The sequence below is a fragment of the Cyphellophora attinorum genome (genome assembly GCF_001299255.1).
Source record: "Cyphellophora attinorum strain CBS 131958 chromosome Unknown Contig48, whole genome shotgun sequence".
Lineage (NCBI taxonomy): Eukaryota > Fungi > Ascomycota > Eurotiomycetes > Chaetothyriales > Cyphellophoraceae > Cyphellophora > Cyphellophora attinorum.
In genome coordinates, this window is record NW_017253276.1 from 72,328 (window position 1) to 95,339 (window position 23,012).

A 23,012-nucleotide genomic window follows, 5' to 3' on the forward strand; every position below is an offset into this window, starting at 1 on the left:
CAGATGCTCAGAACCTTGCATTTGTCGGGTGCTGCTTGCAAATTTGCATCTGCCCTGGTTCATCGATTCATCGCTGCGGGCGTGAGTGGTCGGGCTATGCGTCCCTTCGGTAATCACGACGATCTGTGATCAAATTAGCCAGGGGAAATGTTGTGCTGCGAGATCAATATTGCGAGAACGTAAGTGCTGGAGATGCAATTTATACGAGATGAGTCAAGAGTAGTGGAAGTGAGCTAAGGCCAACGCACCAGACCTTTGTCGTTGGTACAGGCTTGGATGCCATCGAACACGATTGTTCCGATCTTGTTGCCGTAAGTCAACGGGGTAAGGGACTGTGAGGAGAAAGACAGCCAATCGCTTGACCCGTGCTCATGGATTCTGCTTGGGTCTATGGTAGGCGAAGTGTCGAGTCGGGTCGATGGCACTGGAACTCGGTAAGTTCAGAGCCACAACTCAGGCTCTTGCGTTTTCTGCGGACTGGAAAGCTTTGGAAGTTGGACCAAAGCTGCGGTTTGTCCCTGCCGCCAAAGCTCGACGAGAACCCCAGGTCTACGAGGGAAAGAGCGCCCGGTCCCTTGTATTGCGAGCATGGACGGTGGATCCCGTTCTGGTCGATCATCTTCGAGATGTCTAGCGTCGCTGCACGCTGTTCATATAATGCTTCCTGTTCCTTATCTGCCTTCTGTGGTTCAGAAGAGGTGTGTCCCAATCACATGCTAAGTGAATGCCCACATTGTCCACGTTCGCTCCGAGAGGTCTGAGATGGAGACGGTGATGCACCTCCGATGAAGTTGATGCTTTCGGGAGAGCCTGCAGAGGAGGACGGGGTGCCCATCAGCTTGCTCCGAAGACTTCCGCAGACCTGCTTCGTTCCAATTTGTACTTCGCAGCCCGTCCATTAGGCGTAGAAGTTGACTGTGTCCTTCTTCTTCGCTTGCACCTCCGCGATGGCATCAACGTAATGCTCATGCCCAATTTTCACCTGCCCCTTCCTCAGTGCAATCATCCCTGCCTCAACACACACAGCCTTTAACATCGCACCACCAAATTCATCCGTACTCCTCGCCAACTCATTCCAGTTCACGCTGTCTTCATCCACCGTCATCTTTCTCGAGTGAATCCTCAGGATTTGTGCCCTGCTCTCCTCGTTTGGCAGAGGGAATTCGATCTTTCGGTCCAGACGTCCAGATCTTAGCAGAGCAGGATCAAGGACATCGACACGATTGGTGGCAGCAAGGACTTTGATGCGCTCATCAGATGCAAAGCCGTCGAGCTGATTAAGGAGCTCCAACATGGTTCGTTGAACTTCACGGTCACCGGATTTTTCGGAGTCGAATCGCTTGGTGCCGACCGCGTCGAGCTCGTCGATGAAGATGATCGCAGGTGCTTTCTCTTTGGCTAGAGCGAAGGCATCACGCACGAGCTTGGCGCCGTCTCCGATGAACATCTGCACGAGCTGGGGGCCGGCAAGTTTCAGGAAAGTGGCGTTGGTTTGTGCTGCGCAGGCTCGAGCGAGGAGGGTCTTGCCAGTACCGGGAGGGCCGTACATGAGGGCACCTGTGGCGGCGTCAGTATGTCACCATAAAGGTGTAGGATCATTTATCGTACCTTTGGGCGCCTTGATGCCAATCTTCTTGAACCGCTCAGCTTCCTTCATCGGCCATACAACAGCCTCCACCAGCTCCTCAATCTGCTTATCCAAACCACCAACATCGGTGTACTTCTCCGTCGGCTTCTCATCCACCTCCATAGCCTTGACTCTCGAGTCGTACTCAGCTGGCAAAGTGTCCAATACCAGGTATGAGTCCTTGTTCACACCAATCAAGTCCGCTGGCTTCAGCTTATTGTGATCCACCAATCCAATCAAAGGCAGAAAGATAGTCTGTCGGGTACTCGTCTTGATGACTGCGCTCTTGCCCACTCTTGTAGCATCCAGATCAATGTTCGCCCCTTCCTCTGCCGCCTCCGCTTCCACGTCCAGATCCAGCAGCTCGACAACATTGCCGACCAAATACGGCAGCTGCCGATTCTGCTCAATCTTGTCCATGTTGTCCTTGATCTTGTCCTTCATGGTAGTCTCTTCGTGCTTGAGGCGGTGGAACTCCGACTTCAGGATCTTGAGCTCGTTCTCCAGTAACCGTCGGCGATTGATCACGTCTCTGGTGGATGATTGAAGAATCTCTACATCGATGTCTTCTTCTGCTTCTTCCTTCTTGTCTTCTGCATCTTTCATCTCAGCATCGCCGTTGGCGCCATTGGCCGAATTTGAGGGTTTCTTGTCCTTGTCCTCATCTTTCTTCTCCTCCTTCTCTTGACGATCAAGGTCGTCGAGGTCTTCGAGCGTTGACATGGCTGAGGTGAGTGTGAAGGGGAGAACGTCAGGAGATTGACTTCCTAGCAGGTATATAGTGCTTCTAGAGACGAGATCGAAATCAGTGGCTCAAGAGAGGTCGCTTGGGATTGATTACATTTACAACGTTCAGTTCGCGTTTGATGGAGAGGCGATGTACGTTCTACGGTGGCCGGTGCGGCGTCTTGAGCTCAAAGGCGATGACTTGCGCCAAGCAATGTACGCAACTGCCTCGCTGCCTGCCTGTCATGGGCACTCACTTCAATTCTGGTACGAATCCCTTCCCGGCTACACATGATTTATCGAAAGTAACAAAATGCTTGCTGTGCCTAAACAATTCATATACTGCGGCTCTTGTAGGCAGAACCGTGTACCGGTAACTTACATGTCCGGCATCAGCTCAACTTTAGCAAGGCAGCGAAGAAAAGCATCGTCTGAAAATCATTCTTGATTTCTCGCTCCGTCTTGTCTGATCTAGCTAAGAAGCAACAAACCAGAAGGGTCTATCAAGGGGTATTTTCATAAGCCGGAGCCGGTTGCATGATCTCGTCAGATGACACTGATTCGTGACCAACAGCTGATGTTGCTTGCTGATGGTCCTCCCCACTATCATCACCCACCGACACCACTTGCCATCTCGCAATAACATGACCTGCTCCTTCTCCCCGTTGCTTCGCTGTCTGTGTCAACACCCGCCCGGTCCCACCCGCCTCTGAACACCGTGCTGGTAATAAGATTCTTTTTCCACCTCCAATGAATGTCTAGAAATGTGGGAATGACCCGATTGCGCGCCGGCCGTGATGAATGTGATTACAAGAATGACTTGTTTGGAATAAGATACAGTAGGCAAAGCTCAGAAGTCTTTGGCTCGCCTTTGAAGGATGTTCGTAACGTGAAGGTTCGTGTGATCTCGCCAGGAAATAACCTGGTCGTTGCCGATACCGGGTCAGAACACGGCATGGCCTTGCGAAAGACCAAGCACCTGACGTTGTCGTGATGTGAGGTGGCGGCAAACTTTTTGACTTTTGTGGTTGTGTCGCAGAAATGTCGAATACTCCTGCTCTAACGGTAGTGAACGCCGTGAATGGAATCCCAAACTTGTCTAAACTGCAAAGCATATCGAAAAGAAAGGTCGCTCAGATGTAAAAGCCGCAAGCAAATGACCAATGGCCATGTTCGTAATATCGTCAAATGTGACCTCGTACTGGGACTGACGAGGATTCTGCAGCAGAGTAATGCGGTGCGCATCACTATCCAACCACCGTCTGGACTGGATAGCTGCCATGGAAGTAGAAGTCAGAACCTTTGGCGCAAGTTCCGCATCCGCAGTTGATGGCGTGGGCCCACTGGTTCTGTTGATGACCGTACCCAGGATATGTGTTGCCATAAGGGGTGAATCGAAGGTTGTTGGCAGAGGGATATGACCACTGCTGAGAATGAGGATAGTATTCCGGAGTAGCTGGCCCGCTATGAGGAGCAGACGGCGGCGAGTACTCTTGCATGTAATGACGAGCCCATTGTGTGTCGTACTGGGGGCTCTGCTGGTACTGAGTTGGTATCGGGCCTTCGGGCGACATCATGATGGGGTGTTGGTGGGAATATCGCGGTGCAAACTTGGTCTCGATGGGAGCCAGTTTGTGCATCTCCTTCACCTTGATGTTCTTGGCTCTCTTCTCGTAGTCTTTCCAGTGATGAATCCAGTCAAAGAAGTTCTCCTGCTCATTGTACATGAGGCTGTGGATTTCCCAATTGAAACCCTGAAGCCAATCAAGTTCCATGAGGTTCAGGTCCACGACCGGAATACTGCTGACTTCGGCCCATGACTTGTTCTGGAACGTGTTATCGTCCAAGAACTTCGAGCCCAACAGAAGGCATGTCGTGAGCATGCGGTAAACGATGCCCGAGCCAGACACGTCGTGACCAAGCTCTTTGACTATCTTCATGCGTGTGGCAAGGTAGAAGAGACCGAGCATGATGGTGGAGCTGGGAAGCCGTGTCGACGAGAGAATCTGCGATACATACTTGCGAAACTCTCTTGGAGGCTCAGAGCCAGGAATTATTCTATTCTGGTCAGCGCTGAGAAAATATGTACATGGACTGGATTAAAGACTTACAGCTTTTGAGCCATCTCAGACACAAAGGAGGCCATGACGTCCATTTCGTAATCAAGGTGTTGTGCGACTCCTCCAGTTGGCTTGTCCTCCTTCTTCTCATGATGACCATACATGTACGGATCAATGGCCATGGGATTCCGGATGGGTGGGAGGACTGTCGGTGCGGGTGCGGCAGCGTACTGATAGGCATGATGGCCGTGAGTGTAGCTATCGTAAGACATGTGGTGCGCACGCGGGTGGCCGTGAATTGTTGGCTGTGTGCTGTACGAGGATGCCTGATGGTAGCGATCGCTGCGCTCTCTGGTCGAATTGTGTCTAGAATGGAAGCCAGCAGCAGGATAGTATGTAGCATCAGCCATGTTGTAGTCGCCTTGATAGTCTGGTGGCGTAGGAGGCAGTCGTTGTTGATGTTGTGAGGTAGGACCCCAACTTGCGTAGTTCGACATGGTCTGGAGAAGGAGATTGAGCAGACAGTCGAACGACTATCCACTCGTTGGGAAGGTCGGGCTGAACGCCTGCGAACCTTGTAAGCCGGAGCTTATGATGGTGTTGTTTGTCAGACTCAATTCAATAGCATGAATGGTGTCCTTGATGAAAGTGTTCGTGTTCCCAGGTTATTGCAATTAGGTATCGACGCGCAGCGTTCTCATTAGCGAAGCAATGCGGTTTTATGTGTGATGCTGAATGCTGTGCAATGATCTCGTTTACGATCGACGCGATGGTGATGGACAAGACTTAGTGAAAAGCTCGTCGGGACGGATGAGGTTGAAGCGATGACAACTTGGTTTGAGTGAACCAGTAAGTAGTCTGGAGAGGATCGAAGTTAGTCACATAATTCGCGTTCAGGCATCTATGATAAATGTGCGCAGTGCTGCGCGTTGACAAAATCGTGCAAGGGTGGCTGACTGCGCCGGAAGAGGGCAACTAACCAGGCAGATGGTGACACCAAAAAACCGTGTTTGATGGGTCAAGGTTGAGGCAAGACAGGTTCCGGACCGTCAGAGACAGTCGCAATCAGACAGTGTCTGGGCTGTTGGCGGGCTTCAGTCCTGTCAATAGGCCAGAATGTGAGGTATGGCGACCAGGAGAGACGTGACTGTTGAGGAGTGATGTGTTGATCGAAGTGAACCTGAACAATATTTTTCGCGGCAACGAGGCGTGGCGAGGCGAGACGAGGCTTTGCTTCGGGCTTGGATAGGTGGGTGCACGGCTTGGGATTATGGAACCGGCGCTCGCTACTCAGCCACGGGCTGCAACGTCGTGTTCCAAAAGCGAACCTGATCACCAGCAACCAGCAGCTCAAGTTACTCAACTGCTCGAGCGTTCGAGAGGTGTCGGAGAGTTGTTTCTGGGACAACTCAAACAATGGTCTGGTGGAAATTGATGGCAATCAGACTGATCCAGAGTAACCCGGTTTCCGAAATTGCAAATATGGGGCACAATGGCTTTTTCTGACTGCCAGGAATAGATGATGCCCCAATTGTCCGCTTGGCTATTGAATTCGAGGTCGGGAGAGGATAAGGAGGATGTGATGAGAGGAGAGGAGAGTCGATATTAACGAAAATAGATATTATCGCAAACGGTGAAAGGGGGGGGGGGAAGAGGAGTGTGTGGAAAAGAGGATTGAAAAGCAGGAGCAGAAGCTGAGATAGAGTAGCAGCAGCCTGCCAGCGAGGGTGCAGCAGTGCGGGCGTGCAGAGGAGAGATGTCAGCGAAAGAGAAAAAAAGGGACTTGTCGGAGCGTGACCTGCCGGCACCCTGGCGCTGGGACTCTGACGACTCGGACTGTGCAAAGGAGGAGCCGCTAGGCTCATTTCTGAGCCAGGCAAGAACTTGAACAGCCAGGCGAGAATTTTATTAGAAGGGATGATGATCGTCCAGCAGCCCAGCAGGGGGATTTTTGCCTCTCATCCGCAAGCCTCCTTGAATTCATATCAAAAGCCGCAGAATTCTATGCACGAGCACTTGATGATTCACGCTGCTGTACTCAAGCCAAAGCGCAGTCGTCGAGAAACAGCACCGCAGACAATGTGAAAGCTACTGTGTACGGCAGCCCCCGAACTGTTGAGCATTGAATTCGTTCGAGTGGTGGAGCAGACCGCCACATTGCCGTCTAGCACAATTCATGACGACTATCTATGACATTTGATGAGGCCTTTGAATTTGCCTGTCGCCCAACAGCTGCTGTTGCTGCGCTTCCGAAGAACACCTCAGCCATAACGGCTGCTTGAAGATCTCCTATCCTGTGGTGGTTCTTCATCCTCGCGACGAGCAAGCCAGGCACCGAGCAATCTACATTCCTTCGCCTTCCTGGTGGCAACCAAAACCATGTCATCGCCCAGCAGCCAACCAGTTCGAGCCGTTGGTCATCACATCGTGAAATAATTCTGGAAACCCTCGGCTGCTTCGTCAACCCCTGTTGTTTTTCTGCCCGTAGACTCCCCTTATTTTGGGTCGTTTGGCCCCTCTACTACCTCATCGTGCCTACCAAGTGCTCGACTACCTCTACGACACCCGCAACGGATTTTCTGCGGAGGAACATTGTCTCTGCCTGCCTGCTTGACATCCATCCGTCAACAGCCGGGGGCTTGAGCATCGGGAGCACACTGCATGCTTTTTCTGCCTGTCCACTCGCTTTCACAACAAGTGCAAAATTTCCTGCTTCCCGTGATGCTATCAACAGACAATTTGGTCGTGTGCAGAGTCTTCACGGACAGTCTACCCCTCCTTTCATCACAGCTTCTGAGTAGTAAGAACCACATTTTGGACGAGTGGGTACACATCCGACTGCACGAGGACGGAGTCCCACGCGACGAGAAGGAATGTGAGATGCCGCAGTAGTGTAGGCTGGATCGTGGGCGGTGTGTGTGAAGGCCGCCCAACAGCCAGCCCCCGTCAGTAGTCCGTTGCTGTGTGGTGTATTTTGAATGTCGGCTGACTACGAGTGCACCACTGAGCATACATAGATTGCGTTGCTTTGTGCACACTAGACTTTTCTGCATCACTGCTGCTGCGTAGCAAAACTAGTTCGAGACCACAGAACACTGTGCTGTGCCTCATCCAAAGTGCTGCTGCCTTATGGCCTGTCAAACATGTGCCAAAAGTCTGCCTCGATCACAGGATTCATGAAAAATTACAGTGCTGCATCGATGATTGGCATTGCTTCGTCCAGGCTATCTGGCCGGGCAACACTGGAGAACTGCCATCATAGGTCTGGAACACCCGAGACCATGTGCCCGTCTAGCTGCTCCGCCATCCTAGGGTGATGCATTGATGACCGAACTTGCGCTCGAGATCTGGCACGGCTAAGCAAGAGGCTCATCGTTGCCACGCCAAGCAAGAATTATGTGGTCATCTTCGACCCTGGAAATCCACTGTCATGTCCACTACTGTTCGTAGTCTTCTTTGCGACGTCAGTAACGTCAGGTTCAACTGTGAGACAGACATAGATAGCCATTTTAGAAATGGCGCAGGCACATGCCATTACCAAGCGGCTCCGGTCCAGCTTGTACCGCTCTGCCCTTACGAGCACAGATTGACGCACGGCCGTGGTCAACGATAATCGCTGAAGCGTAGTCGGGCCGTGACTAAACTTGGTTCGGCCTATCGCCTGTCCGAACCGCATTGGGGCGTACTTCGAGATCGAAAATACAGATGCCAAGCACCTGAGAGCTGACACACAGGCCTTCAGCATTGGTCGCGTTCTCCGTTCATGCACATCATCATCATGAACATCGTAAAGATGATACTGCCAACTGCTGCCGTCGCTTCGACATGGTGTTCTGAGTGCATCAGGCCTCCTCGGTCATAGCCTATAACCTTCTCGCGAATTGCCGCTCGCGGCAAGTTCGGATGTGGTGAAGAGTAGTGATGTACCCAATCGCTGCACAGCCGAGGAACAGGCAAGCAACTGGGAGTGACCCATGACAACACCACCGACGTAGTGACAGCGAGGTGTAAGCAATAGTGTCGCTTGTCTGATTAATGGTGGCAGGGCCAGGATTGAGCCGATCCTTGCTTGTGTTGGCCATCAGTGCCCTCCCAGAGATGATTCCATGTTCCAGGAGCAGCATGAACTTGGCCGCCTAGTCAGGCTATGACTTTGGATACCATTCCAGCGAAGGCAGAAAGTTCGCGCGAAGGCCATCTCGTTTCTCGCTCTTCCATTTGTTACGCCATTCGGTCTCTCGAGACTGTGCTTTCTTCAGGGCCTCCAGGCAGTCGAGGGGCAGCTCGTCCAGTACCTCGGTCGGTATTGAGCTTAGACTATTCTCGTCCCATTCCATGCCCGGCGGCACAAGATGAGAATCTGGGGGAGCCTCCACGGCAAAATCGTGTATTCTGAAGTTGCGTGAATAGACCGGGTCCAAGGGTGGCAGACGATATCCTTCCTCTTCGTCTTCCGCCTCTCTGTCGTTGACCTTCTCCCAGTGGCCATGAGTTGATTGCATGTGCCGTGGCCACTGCATGACGTTGGTATGGATATCATAGAGACCATCGAAATTCGCTTGTCTGGCTTGTACCAATGCTGAGTTGAACTGGCTTGTGCTTCGTGCATGCTCATACAGCCAGTTGTCGCTCGTTATGATGATACGTTTTCGTTTGCCTTCAGGGCCTTTCTTGCCTGGCACGACTGCAATATTATTGGCGTTGTAGACGTTGCTCGCACCAAACCAAGCCACATATTGATTTCTGTCGTACGACTCGCCGGCACCGGGTAGTGCATCTCTCATATCTGCCAGCTCGCCCTCGACGTCGCCCCTCTCGCGGGCAGCCTGCTCATCGTAATCGTCGGTAATCTTCTTGCCGCCTACCACGATTCTAGCACCGAATTCTCGGAACACTGACCTTGCGGCTACTATGCCGATCGACCTGCCTTTGTAGCTGCTGGGTATCATGCCTCGCTCGATGAGATAGACTTTGTCGTCTTCAGCGAGGAGGACTTTGTACAAGAACTTGTGCTTTGTAAAGAACAAGTAAGAATCGCGATAGCCAAGACAACGTGCTGGCTCGGTCGAAAGCATGTAGAGTTTGTCGCCATGTCCGGGAAGGGTGAAAGTGCGCACGCGATATTCCCTTCCGCCCAAGAGCTCGCCACTCTTTGCAACTTTCTCCTCGCCCTCAGGAATCTCTGGTAGAACAAGTTCATTATCCTCGACCTCCATCGGATTTCCATCTTCGTCCATAGGCACATTCCTTGAAACTCCTGACTTGCGATTAGCCCAGCGACCTCTGTTGCCGCCACGGAAACCGCCTCGTCTTTTTGGTGGTGGATCTGAGGGCACTTCAGGTGCTTCATCTTCTGAGACAGGCGCTCTGCTTCTTGTCGACCTGGCACCGCCTCTTCTAGCTCTACCACCACCTCTCCCTCGTCGACGGGGAGTCGCTGACCGCGATGGTGCTGGAGAAGCCTGAGATGGAGTGCCATCATCTTCCCCTTCGTCGCCTTCGTCGTTCTGCGCTTGGTCATCCTCATCCTCTCTCGGCGTCGCTGGGTCAGTGGGTGGAGCGTCGACCATCTCTTCGTCTTCGTTGTCCGAGAGGACAGGGATACGGGTGCCTGTAGGCGAATTAGCGAAGCATTTGATACTACATGCTCTGTAACTTACTTCGCATGGAGATGGCCGCGGCCTGAGCGGCCTGACGTGGCCGTCTCGCCATTGTGAGATACAACCTCAGCTGTCACAGCGTCTGAGTACTTCAAGTGGTGCCCGAGCTGCGGACCGCAAGATACGTCGGTTCGAAATTTACTACGCAAGAGATGCCCCGTCGCGAACGCGTTATGCGATGGCACGAGGCTGCGCGAGGCTGATTTCATTATGCCAAGCCAAATCCTGCCGATCATGCCAAGCAGGTGAGTCAGCAAGATCTCGCTACATGGATTTTCTGATCCCACGTGGAAAAGTGGCTGGCTTCAGGCTGAATCGCGTCACCTGCAAGTACGAGCTGTGTCTGACTTGGGTGTGTTGCACAAGCCGAAAGCCGTCCAGCTCCTTCAGCAGTCATCTCAGACGCAAGAAGTCCAAAAGAACGATCCTCGGCCCCAGACTTGTACCACATTCCTGGGGTATGCCTCCATCAGCGAGCGCCATGGTGCTACAGCATGCTTCAGCCTCATCCATACCTACAAAAATATAGTTCTAGCGGAAACACCTGTAATAGCCGAGGCCTGTAGCAGAAAAGTAACGGCGATTTGCGGCATTTCACGGGTAAACGACAACAGAACTGTCGGATGAGTGGACGCAAAGCACCTTTAGTCGAAACAGGCTTTGAAGACGCCCGTATTTCGCCTGTTCAAGTTGGGCAGCAAGAACTTCTTGCAGGATTGGGCGAGGGGAAGACACGGAAGCCAAAAGCAAACTCAGGCGTCGTAGCCAGCCCGCGATGAGTGCTTGCGTTGCTAATGGCGCTGATTGCAGGGCCAAACAGGGGCGACAAGAGAGTACCACAGAGGGGGCTGAGGAGGCATCAGCTGGCGTAGAAGCAGAAGTTCCTCAGACAAGTAAATGCTTGGAGCGGACAGGAACGGTTGACGGATCTAAACGCGAGACACTGTGAGGCTTGCGGTACTACGGAGTCCGCCTGGCGACCGATCATGTCTCGAAGATCTCAATTGCCGGGGCCACACTGGTCACCGAGCAGAGTACCTAGAATACCTACCAGACCTAATACTAGTGCTTCAACCGTGCCATGTTTCCCACTGCAGCGGCTGTCAAGCCATTCATAGGACCAGGGTGGTCGCTCTCTTAATTCAAGGTTATCGACAACAACGAATACCTTTGACGAAGCTGTTGAAAAGTCTTCAATTCTCCATCCTCCCATACAAATTCGTGTGACTTATCAGAAGGCGTCCCCAACAACTTTTTCCTGCAAGCTGGCACCTATGATGATCGGCATCCGGGCTCGCGGGAAATTCAGATTCTTAACGCATTGACTCAGACCAGTCGGTTACGACATCCTGCTTGGAATAACCTACGTCTGCGCGCTGTCAGTGCTCTTCGAAAATTAATCTCTCGCATCCCCTCTCTCCTCTGGTGGCTTCCAGCATATCAGTATTCGCCATCACAAATCAAATCCAGCTGTCGCTACCGTTTCTCGAATCCAGGCGAAACTACGGACAGGTCCCTTCACCCCTGCACGTCCATTACTACGCCTCATCACCTGCGCATCACCTCACCTCACCCCATCGGCGCATACAAACTCGAACTCGTACTTAAACATTTCGCTCCCCCGAATTTCTACCAGGCCTGCGTCATTACTGAACGGGTGCGATCCTCGCCGACTTTGCCCCTCGACATTCTCCAAATCCACCCCCGAACTGAAGCTTGAGAAGCGGCAAGCAACCTCCCACCATCAAGTTCCCGAAACGCAGAAATCGAGAGGCTCCGAACGTTGCCGTCGACGACCAACGCTACTGGGATGCAATAGGCCATCCCTCGCTGCAGCTTAAGAGGAGGACTCGTTCGCCACAGACCCGAGCTGTGCACTATGGCGCACATGGGAGGCGTCAACCCATCACATGCAGCAGACCTGCTGAGGCAAGCTGTCGCTCAAAAGTACGTGTCTTCCTGCCTGTCTCCTGCGCAACCCAGCGTGCTCCTATGGTGTTGTCAACGCTGCCATGGCAAAATGGTGTATTCTCCGCGTCATCAGCACTAGCACAACACAATGGGACCTTTAGCATGTGCAAAATTCCAAGATGCTACCCTCTCCACAATGGTCACCGGACTGAGGCGGCCACGGTCGAGACCGCGGCTCGACTGCTCTAATGCCTTGACACACCGTGCTCTTGCATTCTGCTAGTCCACTCATGCTAACGACCCTCCAGCAGTGCGCGACACGAGCTTCGAGAACAAGGGATGGATCAGATCGGCACAGAATCACCAACGCCTCAGGCGTAGAGACACCACGTCCAGATTTCCACGACAAACGACTACCCGCATTAGACAGCAGCTATTTTGGCCAGGTGGGTAGCCAGGCTTCTACCAGTTCACCCCTCAAAGATGCCCAAGCTCTTGTCACCCCTTCTATCGATTCGGTTGCAAGCCATCCCCCAAAACATGTGCGGAGGAAATCGAGGCGTGGGTCAACAACATCCGTCGGCTCAATGGTCATGGTCGAACGCGAACAAGCACAAATACCGACACCACCGCCAGAAGAGGTGCAAGAAGAGCTTCCAACTCAGCTAGAGGTTGACTCTTCTCGCATGCCTCCCACGCCGATATCATCAGGCTCTTCTGATGTGAATCGAGACGGGGAGTCTGCTGAGAACGGAAGACCTCTGGCCGAGTCAGGCCTTGCATCTATTACTCAGGCGCTGCGAAATTTTGTGCTACCGAAAAGTTCCTCCAGCGGCCACAGCACTCGACATCAGTCTCTCCCAGTCTCAAGCGTGAACCACACTTCGGTTTCTGCTCCTCATATTTCCAATCCCTCGTCTACAGCACAGTCTTCCCAGAGTCACTCTCCTCAGGCTTCCCCAGCCCGAAGACCTACGCAGTCCCAGTTGATTTCTGAAAACACTGCGCTAACTGAGGACGTGGCCAATGCGCCACGGGAGAAGGCTACACCTCCACACACCCCGAGAGCGTTATCACAAGAAGACCGTCGACGGTCACCACTCGTGGACGACTCACACAAACACAAAACAGTAACAGATGTAGACCCCAAAGTTCCGACCCAGCAGCCACGAGGCAAGCTTGCTGTCAAGATAGCGGAGGGACGTAACATCAAAGCAGCTTTCGACCCTTATGTGGTCGTAACTTTTGAGTACAATGAGTTCATATCGAAAGGCTCGAAAACAGATAGTATGGATGTTGATAGCCTTGGACCCTCACGTGCACAGCCGATGCAAAGGTCAGATAGCGAGACGGGGCGGGCAATGGCAATCCCGATGAGAAGCAGGCAGAGCAGTACGAATGGTCTGAGTGAAGAGAGTGGTCGAGCCTTGAACAAGGTCACTGACCCTCAATGGGACCATGAAGCATTATTGTAAGTGGTCACTGTGCAGTTACCGTGTGAAGTGAAGGTACTAACTTGAGAAAGTGACGTGGTTGGGAAACAATCAGAACTTGAAGTTTCTGTTTACGATCGCCATCAAGACGCTTTCCTCGGACACGTTCGTCTCTGTCTAAATCTCACGAAACAACAACCACGACTTGAGAATTTCTTTCCACTGATGGCACGAGCTGTGGGCGACCAGGACATCTCCGGCGAAATTCACATAAGCATGGCTTTCACAGAAACGGAGAAACGTCATATTGGCCCGCACGACTTCCAGATTCTCAAACTTATTGGCAAGGGAACATTTGGTCAAGTCTATCAGGTGCGGAAGAAGGACACACAAAGAATCTACGCCATGAAAGTCCTCTCGAAGAAAGTCATCATCCAGAAGAAGGAGATTCAACACACAATCGGCGAGAGGAATATTCTCGTCAGAACAGCAATGACGGATTCACCCTTCATCGTTGGTCTCAAATTCTCATTCCAGACTGCAGCCGATCTCTACCTGGTCACAGACTTCATGTCTGGGGGTGAGCTATTCTGGCATCTGCAGAAGGAAGGTCGTTTCAAGGAGGATCGCGCGAAATTCTACATCGCCGAATTGATTCTTGCGTTAAAGCATCTACACGAACACGACATCGTCTATCGCGACCTCAAGCCCGAGAATATTCTTCTTGATGCTAACGGCCACATCGCACTGTGCGACTTCGGTCTCTCGAAAGCCAACCTCACCAAGAACGACACCACCAACACATTCTGCGGCACAACAGAATATCTGGCACCAGAAGTTCTACTCGACGAGCAAGGCTACACGAAAATGGTAGACTTCTGGTCCCTGGGGGTCCTTGTGTTCGAAATGTGCTGTGGGTGGTCGCCGTTTTACGCGGAAGACACACAGCAGATGTATAAGAACATCGCTTTCGGCAAAGTCCGCTTCCCTCGCGACGCACTATCCACTGAAGGCCGCAACTTTGTCAAAGGTCTCCTCAACCGGAACCCGAAACACCGACTCGGCGCGACGCGTGACGCGGTCGAGTTGCAGGAGCACCCGTTCTTTGCTGATGTCGACTGGGATGCGCTCGGGAAGAAGAACTTGATTCCTCCATTCAAGCCGAAATTGACATCAAACGCCGACACGTCCAACTTCGATCCCGAATTCACCAACGCACTCAACACTTCGAGTTCACTAAACGCACGTGCTGCTGCACTTGCAGCAGGTGGGCAGACCGACTCCACGCCTCTGAGTCCAACGATGCAGAACGCATTCCAAGGTTTCACTTTTGTGGACGAGAGTACACTTGAGTCACAATTCGGTGATCGAGATGGCACAGATGATGTTGACGAGAGAATGGACGACAGTGGACTATTGCGACAGAAGACTCGAGAACTGCAGCAACTGCAGGACAAGCAGGGGGGCCAGGAAAGTCAGCGAGACAGGGATCAGAGAATGAGTGGTGTACAAAGAACAGGCACACAAGGCGACGACTTCTTCAGCCAGGGCGGCGAGTGGGATCAGTGAACTTGACATACGATACAAAACGAAATGGTTGGCATATGGCGGAGGTCTCGGGCATGACTGCGATACCACGGTTTCGGGGAGCGATCCTGCTCTTTTGCAGTACAATTAAAGCTATGGATACGGGCTGGCTCTTTGCATGGGTTGGGTACAAACAGGCCGCCCGAACATGAACAACCAAGCTGCAGAGCGGGCACACACAGTGAGCTGCTGGTTTATGGGGCCATGGCCTTTGCGCACATGGCCCTTATGCGATAGTGGATATGCGCAATTAAAGCGGAAAAGTGACACATTGATAGGACTACACATCGCAAGCCATCTGCCATCTTGCATCGCCCATTGCACAGCGTTATACGCGACTCGAATATGAAGTAGAATCTGCTCTTAGTAGCCTGGCATGCACATCGTGGCGTCCCGACTGATGACCTTATGCGCTGTTTAATGGCCTCCAGATGCTGGTGCCAAGTCATTGCCGCTAGGCTCTCGGTCAAACCCCGACAGCAACTTAAGGACCGGACAGTTATACCAGCTGTAAGATCGACACATGGGAGAGCAGTCAACTGCGTGGTATGAGAGATGAATCCGACTTTCTGCAGAATCAATGTCGGCAATGTCAGCCGCCATAGCCTTGCAGTCCTCCAAGTCCGACGATTCATAGTCCTCTCAAGCATTGATCGAAGCTTGAAGCCAAGACTAGCATACAATCACATCGACCATATTCCTACGCCAAGATCACGACAGCGCAATATGTCCTCAGCCACCATTCAGCAAGCTTCCAGAACCACAGCGCAGTCGCCACCGGACTGGGAAGCCGCCCGCTACCTCGCCTTCGAGCGCGAGCGAACGCGACCAGCACGTGACTTACTCGCCCAAGTACCTCCCGAGCTCCACCCAAGGAGAGTCGTGGACTTGGGATGCGGTCCCGGCAACTCGTCCGCTCTCCTGGCGGAACGCTATCCAGAAGCACACGTCACCGGCGTCGACACTTCGCCTAACATGCTGGAGAAAGCTCGTGCTGCGCTGCCTAATATTACGTTCCAGCTGGGAGATCTACGAAAGTACTCGCCGCCAGCAGAGGATGGTCCAGTAGACTTATACTACAGCAACGCCACCTTTCAGTGGCTCTCAGTCGATGAGCGAATACCGGCCATACGGCGCTACCTAGACCTACTGCCGCCAGGCGGCTGCTTCGCAGTACAAGTCCCCAACAACTTCAACGAGCCCAGCCACAAGATGATGCGGGAAGTTGCGATTCAGGAACCGTTTCGTCAGCAGTATGGCGCTAACATGCCTGGGAACAGAGGCTTCCCTACGCCTTCGGAGCTATATGATGCGTTCAAGCCGCACTGTCAGACGGTGGACATATGGCACACGATCTACGAGCACAAGTTGGCGAGTCATCAGGCGATTGTGGATTGGGTTGCGACGACTGGGCTGCGGCCGTATATGGAGCCTTTGGTGGATGAAGAGCAGAGGAGAGAGTTTGTGGAGAGGTACCTTGAGTTGCTGAGGCCGGAGTATCCGACGTTGGTGGATGGGGGAGTGCTGTTGCGGTTTCCGAGGTTGTTTGTGGTTATGACGAAGTAAGGCGTAGTGGTTTGGATGTAGATGTGTTTGGTTGCATTATGGATGGTGCGTAGTTCAAGTCTACCTATCACCTACTGCTCCCATGAAGGCCGACTAAGTGCCTGCCGACTGTCATACACCTTAGGCGACACTCGTGATGCAACCGCTGCTAGAGATGACGTTTTCGCGATATATATATTCTCAGACGACATGTCACGCCGCCTCGCCTAGGGTTGCGCGAGTATTCTCATCATTCAGGCGAGTCAACGAAACACACAACCAGACTGCTCTGGGCCGGCCGTGTGCACACGCAGTCCTCCAGGACATCGCATCCAGTCAGGGTACAGTAGATCAGAGCTCGTCAATTCAGAATTGGACCTGGAGTTCGAGTGAACATTGTGGCAATAGCGTCCCAGAGCATGCTACTGGGGCAGGCTGGCGCTTTGATAGAAACGCATGCCTAGGTATCTGTGCTGCTGTGAACGAGTAGCCGATGCATTTTGGAAAGAACGATGTCGTCGATAAACCGCACATCCGTAAAACGGCGCCAAGCTCGGCAGGACCAAAAGCAAGCTCATTGGCCCAGCGACAGGGAGGAACGGTCCACCATCGATCTCCTTGATCTACGACATCATCTCTCTGCACAACACGTTACGAGGACGTATCAGACATATTCGACACTCTCAGCTCGTCTATCACGTCCCGGCCAGCACCACATCGACTGAACAGCAGTGACGGTGCCCACGACGCTCCCACCGACGAGCAGTCATTGAACTCCTTTGTGTTTGCCCTTCTTCGAACTCCAGCAGCAAGTTCACTTCGCCACATCCGCCATCTTCCATCTCTCGAAGTAGCTCCTGATCACTTCTCGGTCGCTTACAACGCACATCTTCGAGTATCTCGCCCGGTCAGCTCGTGGTCATATTCCAGGCGGTGCACAGGTCCAGTGTCTGCAACGGCAACGCCACGCAGCATCAGAATGACGGCTCCAACATCGAAACCCATCAGGCCGATCGCCAAATTCGCGCGTGCAGCATCACAGTGTCCTGCTGAAGCGGCTGCCTATGGTCAGTGTATTCTCAAGGATTATCAGAGTGTGCACCAGGGGATGTGTGAAAAGGAGTTTAGGCTATTGTGGGGTTGTTTCTTGGTGAGTTCATTTGTTTGCTTGTCTTCTTTTTGTCTTTGTCTTTGTTCGCATTATGTGCCAAATTGGTGTGTGCTTCGTGTCGTGCAAGCATTCGGTCCACATCGAGGTCTTGGTGCAGACGATGTATAAGGATCGGCGGGCAAGTATCAGCGGCATGAACGACGTGGCTGCGCTGGTTGAGGAAAGTGGCACCAGCACGTGGTTGGCAGCAGCTGCTCTTTCGGGAATTTCATACTCTTCCACCTCGAAAGCCATTCCATGCTCCTTTGTCTCTCATTGTCATGGGTGCACTTTGCACCATTCAATGGACCGGCTGACCTAAGTTCTTTTCATCGTTCCAGAAGGCCTCTAAGAAGCCATAATACGCGTACCCAAATTTCGAGCTCTCCGGTTGGGTCTCCTTGGCTCATCGCGTCTCTTATCCATAACATGCTATTGCATGCTATGGACACGATATGGCCATCCCAACCATACTTTTCGACCGTCGAACATGCCGCCACCAACAAGCATGCTTGCTACCAGACAACAAAGTGACGCTTTTCCACGTGAATGTGGGCATGCCTCCTGCAAGACGTCGAAACGTCTGACACCCGAATATACAAAGGCATGGCAACCGGCCTATACTTGGAGGGCGCCGTCTTGCCCCAGCATGCAACGAGCAAAGGGAAGTGTCCCGTTGTTGTGCGTGACGTCCATTGCACTGGGCAGTTGCAGCAGGCGAACAGAGCACGAGGCACCGTAACAGAGGCTGCCCTGGGTTTCGACAGCCTAGGCAATGACAATGGCCTTGCAGAGTGCCATCTGAGACAACGATTCGCCAACGCCGAGATCTGCCTGCGGAGGACATCGCCTGTCGTCATGTAATTATATAGGCATGTCAGCCATGAAGCTGCAAAACGTTATCATCTCGGCACCTCGTCGTTATCGCCGCCGACTGCTACCCGGACTCTGAGGCACGACAAGCAGCGGTCACGATGAAGGTCGTCTGGAGACTATTGGAACAACGAGCGGATGCACCACGTCCACGTTCACACAATGTGGCCGCAGATGTCGAAAATGGTCATATTGACAAGCATTGCGGGCCAATGTCGGCGGCCAGAACAGCAGAGATGGATGAGATGATGCGCAATTTGCTGTGGGTACTCCAGGTTGTTGCACTTTATCTGGACAGGTCCCAGAAGGATTTGGGCACGCGTCAGGCTTACCTCCAATGGTACAAAACTTTCAAGTACCAGTCTGGTCTCGTCTACCTCACAAGACAGCTGACGACCTTCGTGTCCGCATTCGTTGCTCGAGAGCACCCGGACCTAGACGTCGCCCAAGCTACGACCGAGAGTGTCACCTTCAACTTCACCCATATCCACAAGGCTCCCTCAAAGTGGCAAGGCGAGGCTTGCTACCGACGCAGCTCCAATCGAGCGAACATTAATTTTGATCCGGAAAGCCGACTTCTGCCGGTGTCCACCCTCAACGACAGCGTTTTCCAGTCTGTGTGGGCAAATAGCAAAAGTTCTGCCGAGCGAATGGCCTTCAACTCTCAGGAATTCACACTGCTGCATGAGCTCGTCCACCTGGTCAGTGACTATTGCTTTGACGGTTTCCTTGTTTCTTGCGGGCTGAGGCGGGCGGTGATACCCAAGGGTCTCTCTCGACACGGGATTGGAGATGTGAAGCTAGAGTCGATCGCCACGGATTGGAAGCTTCTAGCCAAGCAACCTGGTGGGACGACACAGCTTACGGCATCACGAAGTGTGAGCACCTGGCGAGACTGCAAGATGGAGCGCTGGGTGCTTTACTCAACGCAGACTCCTATATGCTCTTTGCTGCTCAGGTGGCCTTTGAGTACGCTGGTGGAATCTATCACAACCCATCTGGCTGGTACAACCGACGAACAGTTGTCGACATCATTAGTACACCACCGTCACAATACACAACTCCAGCGGAATGGGGGTTGCAACCCCAGGCGACGCCGCGCGCTGCAGGATCACCATCTGAGGTACAACCACGACCACCATCAGAATTGCAACCACAATCACTAAGCCAAACAGCACCGAAGACTCTACCGCAAAATCAAAAGCCTAAATTGCTGAAGCCCAAAGTGCTGAAGCCCATAACGCTAAAGGCAAAAGTCTCGAAGCTCAAAATCGACAAGATCGCAATACACAAGCCAGAGATTCAGAAGCCCAAGTTCCACAGGCCATCACTTGGTGCTAATCTCTTGAATTCGGCACTTGGCTGTACAATATTATAGTCATATTGTCTTGCTCGATCAAGTGATGAATACATCTGCGGCGACAGTTGCACAACTGAACGGGGGTTCTTTGGCAGGGCCCCGATACAACTACAGCACGACTCGAATGACCCTTGGAAGTGCGAATTTGCTCGCCGGCCCTACGCCGACACCAAATACTGAGAGGTTGGAAACGGATGTGCATGAAGGATAACGAAGGGAACTGTTCCAGTCACGATGAATGAGCGCGATATGGCGAGGCATCGAAGCTACAGATTACGTAGGATGGAGCAATGGGCCAAGGGGGGTGAAGTAAGGGCCATGACAAAGTAGTCACTTGCGACGCCTCAGCGTGGGTGTCCTATCTCCGGAAGTTCGATCAGCCAGCTGACGTGTATCAACGACCATGATAGACAGCCTCGAAAAATTTACAACTTGCTTCTGGCTGCCGCTTTCACTCGTTCGGACGAAATTTCTCGCTTACCACGTACTGACCAGCAGCAGATTGTAGCGGTCCCATCACATGAAGCACAAGCCTGCATGGTCGATCATGCAGCAAATAGACGTCTATGCCTGATCGGACGGTGCTGACTGTGCTGCAGATGTCTGGGAGAGCTTGTGTTCCATTTCGAGCTGTTCAGTGAGAATGTTGGTACCTACTGTGTCATTCCAGCTGCTGGCATGCTACTCGATGCATCGCAAAGCGGATTGTTGCCAAGCACTTCACCTGGTCCAGAGCTTGTCACTTGCTTCGCTGATCAACTCACTTCGCATTTGCAAGAATTTCGTTTCTGCTACTTCAAGTCTTCCAAGCGGCGCGATCACTACACTCTGATCTTACGTTACTGTGTAGTCACAACGATGTCGCCTTCGCGGCGCTTTACGCTTGGTCCGAACATTACGAACAGAATTCATGATGAGGTCCACCTGGCACCTGGTGCAACAGCGAAGAGATGCGCCTCGGCCACTCAACGCTGAAGAGGGACTCAACTATCTCCAAACCCATTGCATGGAGATGTCGCGGGAAAGAAAGATACTCTTCAGGTCCATGATGCGCAATCTACAGTGGGTGCTTCAGGTGGTTGAGCTATATCTGAAGACCTCAAAGCGACATCCTGAAGTCCGCGCAGCATACGAACGGTGGTTCAAGTCCTACGATTATCAGCCTTCCATCGCCTTCTTGACGAAGCAGCTCTACAGGTTCATCACTGCATTCCTCACCAGAGCGATCTCTGAGATGGACACGGACCAAGAGCCCATAGACGAGGTGAATCTATACATCGCCGACATCTTCCGAGCATCTAATTCCCAGCAGTCCAGCACCATCGCCGACTGTATCACCAGTAAGGAGTGGGGAAACATCAACTTCTATGACGGCGTTCGAGGATTGCCACTGTCGACATTGCGCAGTTTCCATGAGATCCGCAGCCAGCACGCGAACGACCAAAAATCTGCTGAGAATGCGGCTTTTGAGTCTCAGGACTCCACGTTGTTACATGAACTCGTACATCTGGTTAGCTACTTCTGTTTCGACGAGTTTCTCGCTGTTAGTGGGTTGGATCGAGCCAGTCTCCCTCATGGCCTACGGGACGAACATATGATCGGAGATACAAACCTGTCGTCCATCGCTACACCTTGGGAAATAGCAGAGGTACGTGAGTTTGAAGACGACAGAGCGTACGGCATCACAAAATGTGAGCATCTGGCAAAACTGCGTCACGGAGCACTGGGTGCTCTGCTCAATGCAGAATCTTACGAGCATTTCGCCAATCAGATAGCTTTCGAGCATCTTGGTGGGATCTTCAACAGTCCAGCCAATGCAAAGACCAGGCAACGCGAAATGGCAGGCGTCGTAATCACTCCTCCCTCCCCAAAGATCCGACCAGTGACAAGATGGTGGGCGCCGCCAGATGTGCCGCCATGGAAGGGGTCAGTGGCACTTCCGTCGCGTCACCATTCCAGCATGCAGACCTTTGGGCTAGTCCAGCTCGCAGGTGATGGTCTACTCCCTACACTGCGGCTCGAGTCTTGTGCCTTGGTATGGGACACATGCGATAACATGATGCGGATCGAGGTTCGCACCGAACATATCTTCTCTTTTATGGGTCCGTGGCACGTCGATGACATATCCAGCGTTGGTTACAGCACGCGAACCAGTCCCCTGGCAGAGATCAAGTTCCGGCCTTGCGCTCTGGAACATATCAAGTTTGAGTTGGAGAGCCGCACAGTTCTCAACGACTTCGTCATGGCACTGAAGGGCTTAGATTCCTTACGGATATCAAAGGAGGGCCTGTTGTCAACCAAAGGCTTGAGATTAGCGGCAGCTCAAATATGTCAAGAAATTCGACATTCTCAGACTGCTCTCGCCTCATTTCGACCATCATGGATCATCGGACCAGTTGAGAACATGAGCACAGGTATGGCGGGGGATCCGACGAAAGGCTTGCGCCCCTCGGGCCCTGAGTATCAGGATTCTCAAGACAATACCGAAGCCAAGGAGCCAGATCCTGATGACGATGGTGATGTCTTTTACGACGCTCGAGAACACAACGACAGCATCGATTATGAGATGACAGAAGATGGGATACAACTAGAAGCCATATCATCAACGTGAGCAAGCCAAAGCCAGTATGGCAATGATATTTCCGTGTAGGACACCTTGGATGGAGTTCAATGCGAAAACTCCGCAAGTGCAGCAAAGCCATGGCGGACGATTTGACCGATCAGCATTTGAAGTCCATGCTCAAGGTCATCTGTCCCAGTGCGCCACTTCTAGAGGTACAAATCGGGCCCCAAGGAGCCTAACATGTCGGAGATATACTGGAAGGGGGGGACTAGTGGACTGTTCGGGGTGTGAACAAGGCACAAGATCTGAACGGTGGTGCAGCACTACCTGGCTACTACGACCAACCGGCCGGCCAACGATCAGGAGCGGAACGAGAGGGGTCTTTCGCTGGCTGCAGGAGATGCGAGTCACTGATGGATTGGAGTGAAGCAGGCTCGGTCGTTGGCCAAGGCATTGAGATCGATTTCCTTTGGTAGACTCAGAGACCTGCCGACACGATTCTCTCTTGCCGATCAGG

At 52.6% G+C, this 23,012-nt stretch overlaps 7 protein-coding genes across 7 annotated transcripts; 4 read left to right on the forward strand and 3 right to left on the reverse strand.

The window, feature by feature from the left end:
* Nucleotides 1-898: 898 nt before the first annotated feature.
* Nucleotides 899-2,350, reverse strand: AB675_2261 (26S protease regulatory subunit 6A; the record flags this gene model as incomplete). The annotated part of the gene is made up of 2 exons (XM_018142217.1): nucleotides 899-1,557; nucleotides 1,609-2,350. 2 exons carry the CDS (start codon nucleotides 2,348-2,350, stop codon nucleotides 899-901), a joined length of 1,401 nt encoding a protein of 466 aa, XP_017994863.1.
* Nucleotides 2,351-3,600: 1,250 nt separating this feature from the next.
* AB675_2262 (uncharacterized protein) lies at nucleotides 3,601-4,910 on the reverse strand (the record flags this gene model as incomplete). Its single annotated transcript, XM_018142218.1, has 2 exons — nucleotides 3,601-4,411; nucleotides 4,465-4,910. 2 exons carry the CDS (start codon nucleotides 4,908-4,910, stop codon nucleotides 3,601-3,603), a joined length of 1,257 nt encoding a protein of 418 aa, XP_017994847.1.
* A 3,648-nt stretch (nucleotides 4,911-8,558) lies between these two features.
* On the reverse strand, nucleotides 8,559-10,125 carry AB675_2263 (Chromatin structure-remodeling complex subunit rsc7; the record flags this gene model as incomplete). The annotated part of the gene is made up of 2 exons (XM_018142219.1): nucleotides 8,559-10,024; nucleotides 10,074-10,125. 2 exons carry the CDS (start codon nucleotides 10,123-10,125, stop codon nucleotides 8,559-8,561), a joined length of 1,518 nt encoding a protein of 505 aa, XP_017994841.1.
* A 2,452-nt stretch (nucleotides 10,126-12,577) lies between these two features.
* Nucleotides 12,578-14,986, forward strand: AB675_2264 (Serine/threonine-protein kinase SCH9; the record flags this gene model as incomplete). The annotated part of the gene is made up of 2 exons (XM_018142220.1): nucleotides 12,578-13,455; nucleotides 13,510-14,986. 2 exons carry the CDS (start codon nucleotides 12,578-12,580, stop codon nucleotides 14,984-14,986), a joined length of 2,355 nt encoding a protein of 784 aa, XP_017994836.1.
* A 744-nt stretch (nucleotides 14,987-15,730) lies between these two features.
* AB675_2265 (Trans-aconitate 2-methyltransferase) lies at nucleotides 15,731-16,570 on the forward strand (the record flags this gene model as incomplete). The annotated part of the gene is made up of 1 exon (XM_018142221.1): nucleotides 15,731-16,570. The coding sequence occupies one exon, from the start codon at nucleotides 15,731-15,733 to the stop codon at nucleotides 16,568-16,570; it is 840 nt and encodes a 279-aa protein (XP_017994830.1).
* A 2,238-nt stretch (nucleotides 16,571-18,808) lies between these two features.
* AB675_2266 (uncharacterized protein) lies at nucleotides 18,809-19,950 on the forward strand (the record flags this gene model as incomplete). Its single annotated transcript, XM_018142222.1, has 2 exons — nucleotides 18,809-19,273; nucleotides 19,450-19,950. The coding sequence occupies 2 exons, from the start codon at nucleotides 18,809-18,811 to the stop codon at nucleotides 19,948-19,950; spliced, it is 966 nt and encodes a 321-aa protein (XP_017994822.1).
* Nucleotides 19,951-20,980: 1,030 nt separating this feature from the next.
* Nucleotides 20,981-22,543, forward strand: AB675_2267 (uncharacterized protein; the record flags this gene model as incomplete). The annotated part of the gene is made up of 1 exon (XM_018142223.1): nucleotides 20,981-22,543. One exon carries the CDS (start codon nucleotides 20,981-20,983, stop codon nucleotides 22,541-22,543), a length of 1,563 nt encoding a protein of 520 aa, XP_017994862.1.
* Nucleotides 22,544-23,012: the final 469 nt, after the last annotated feature.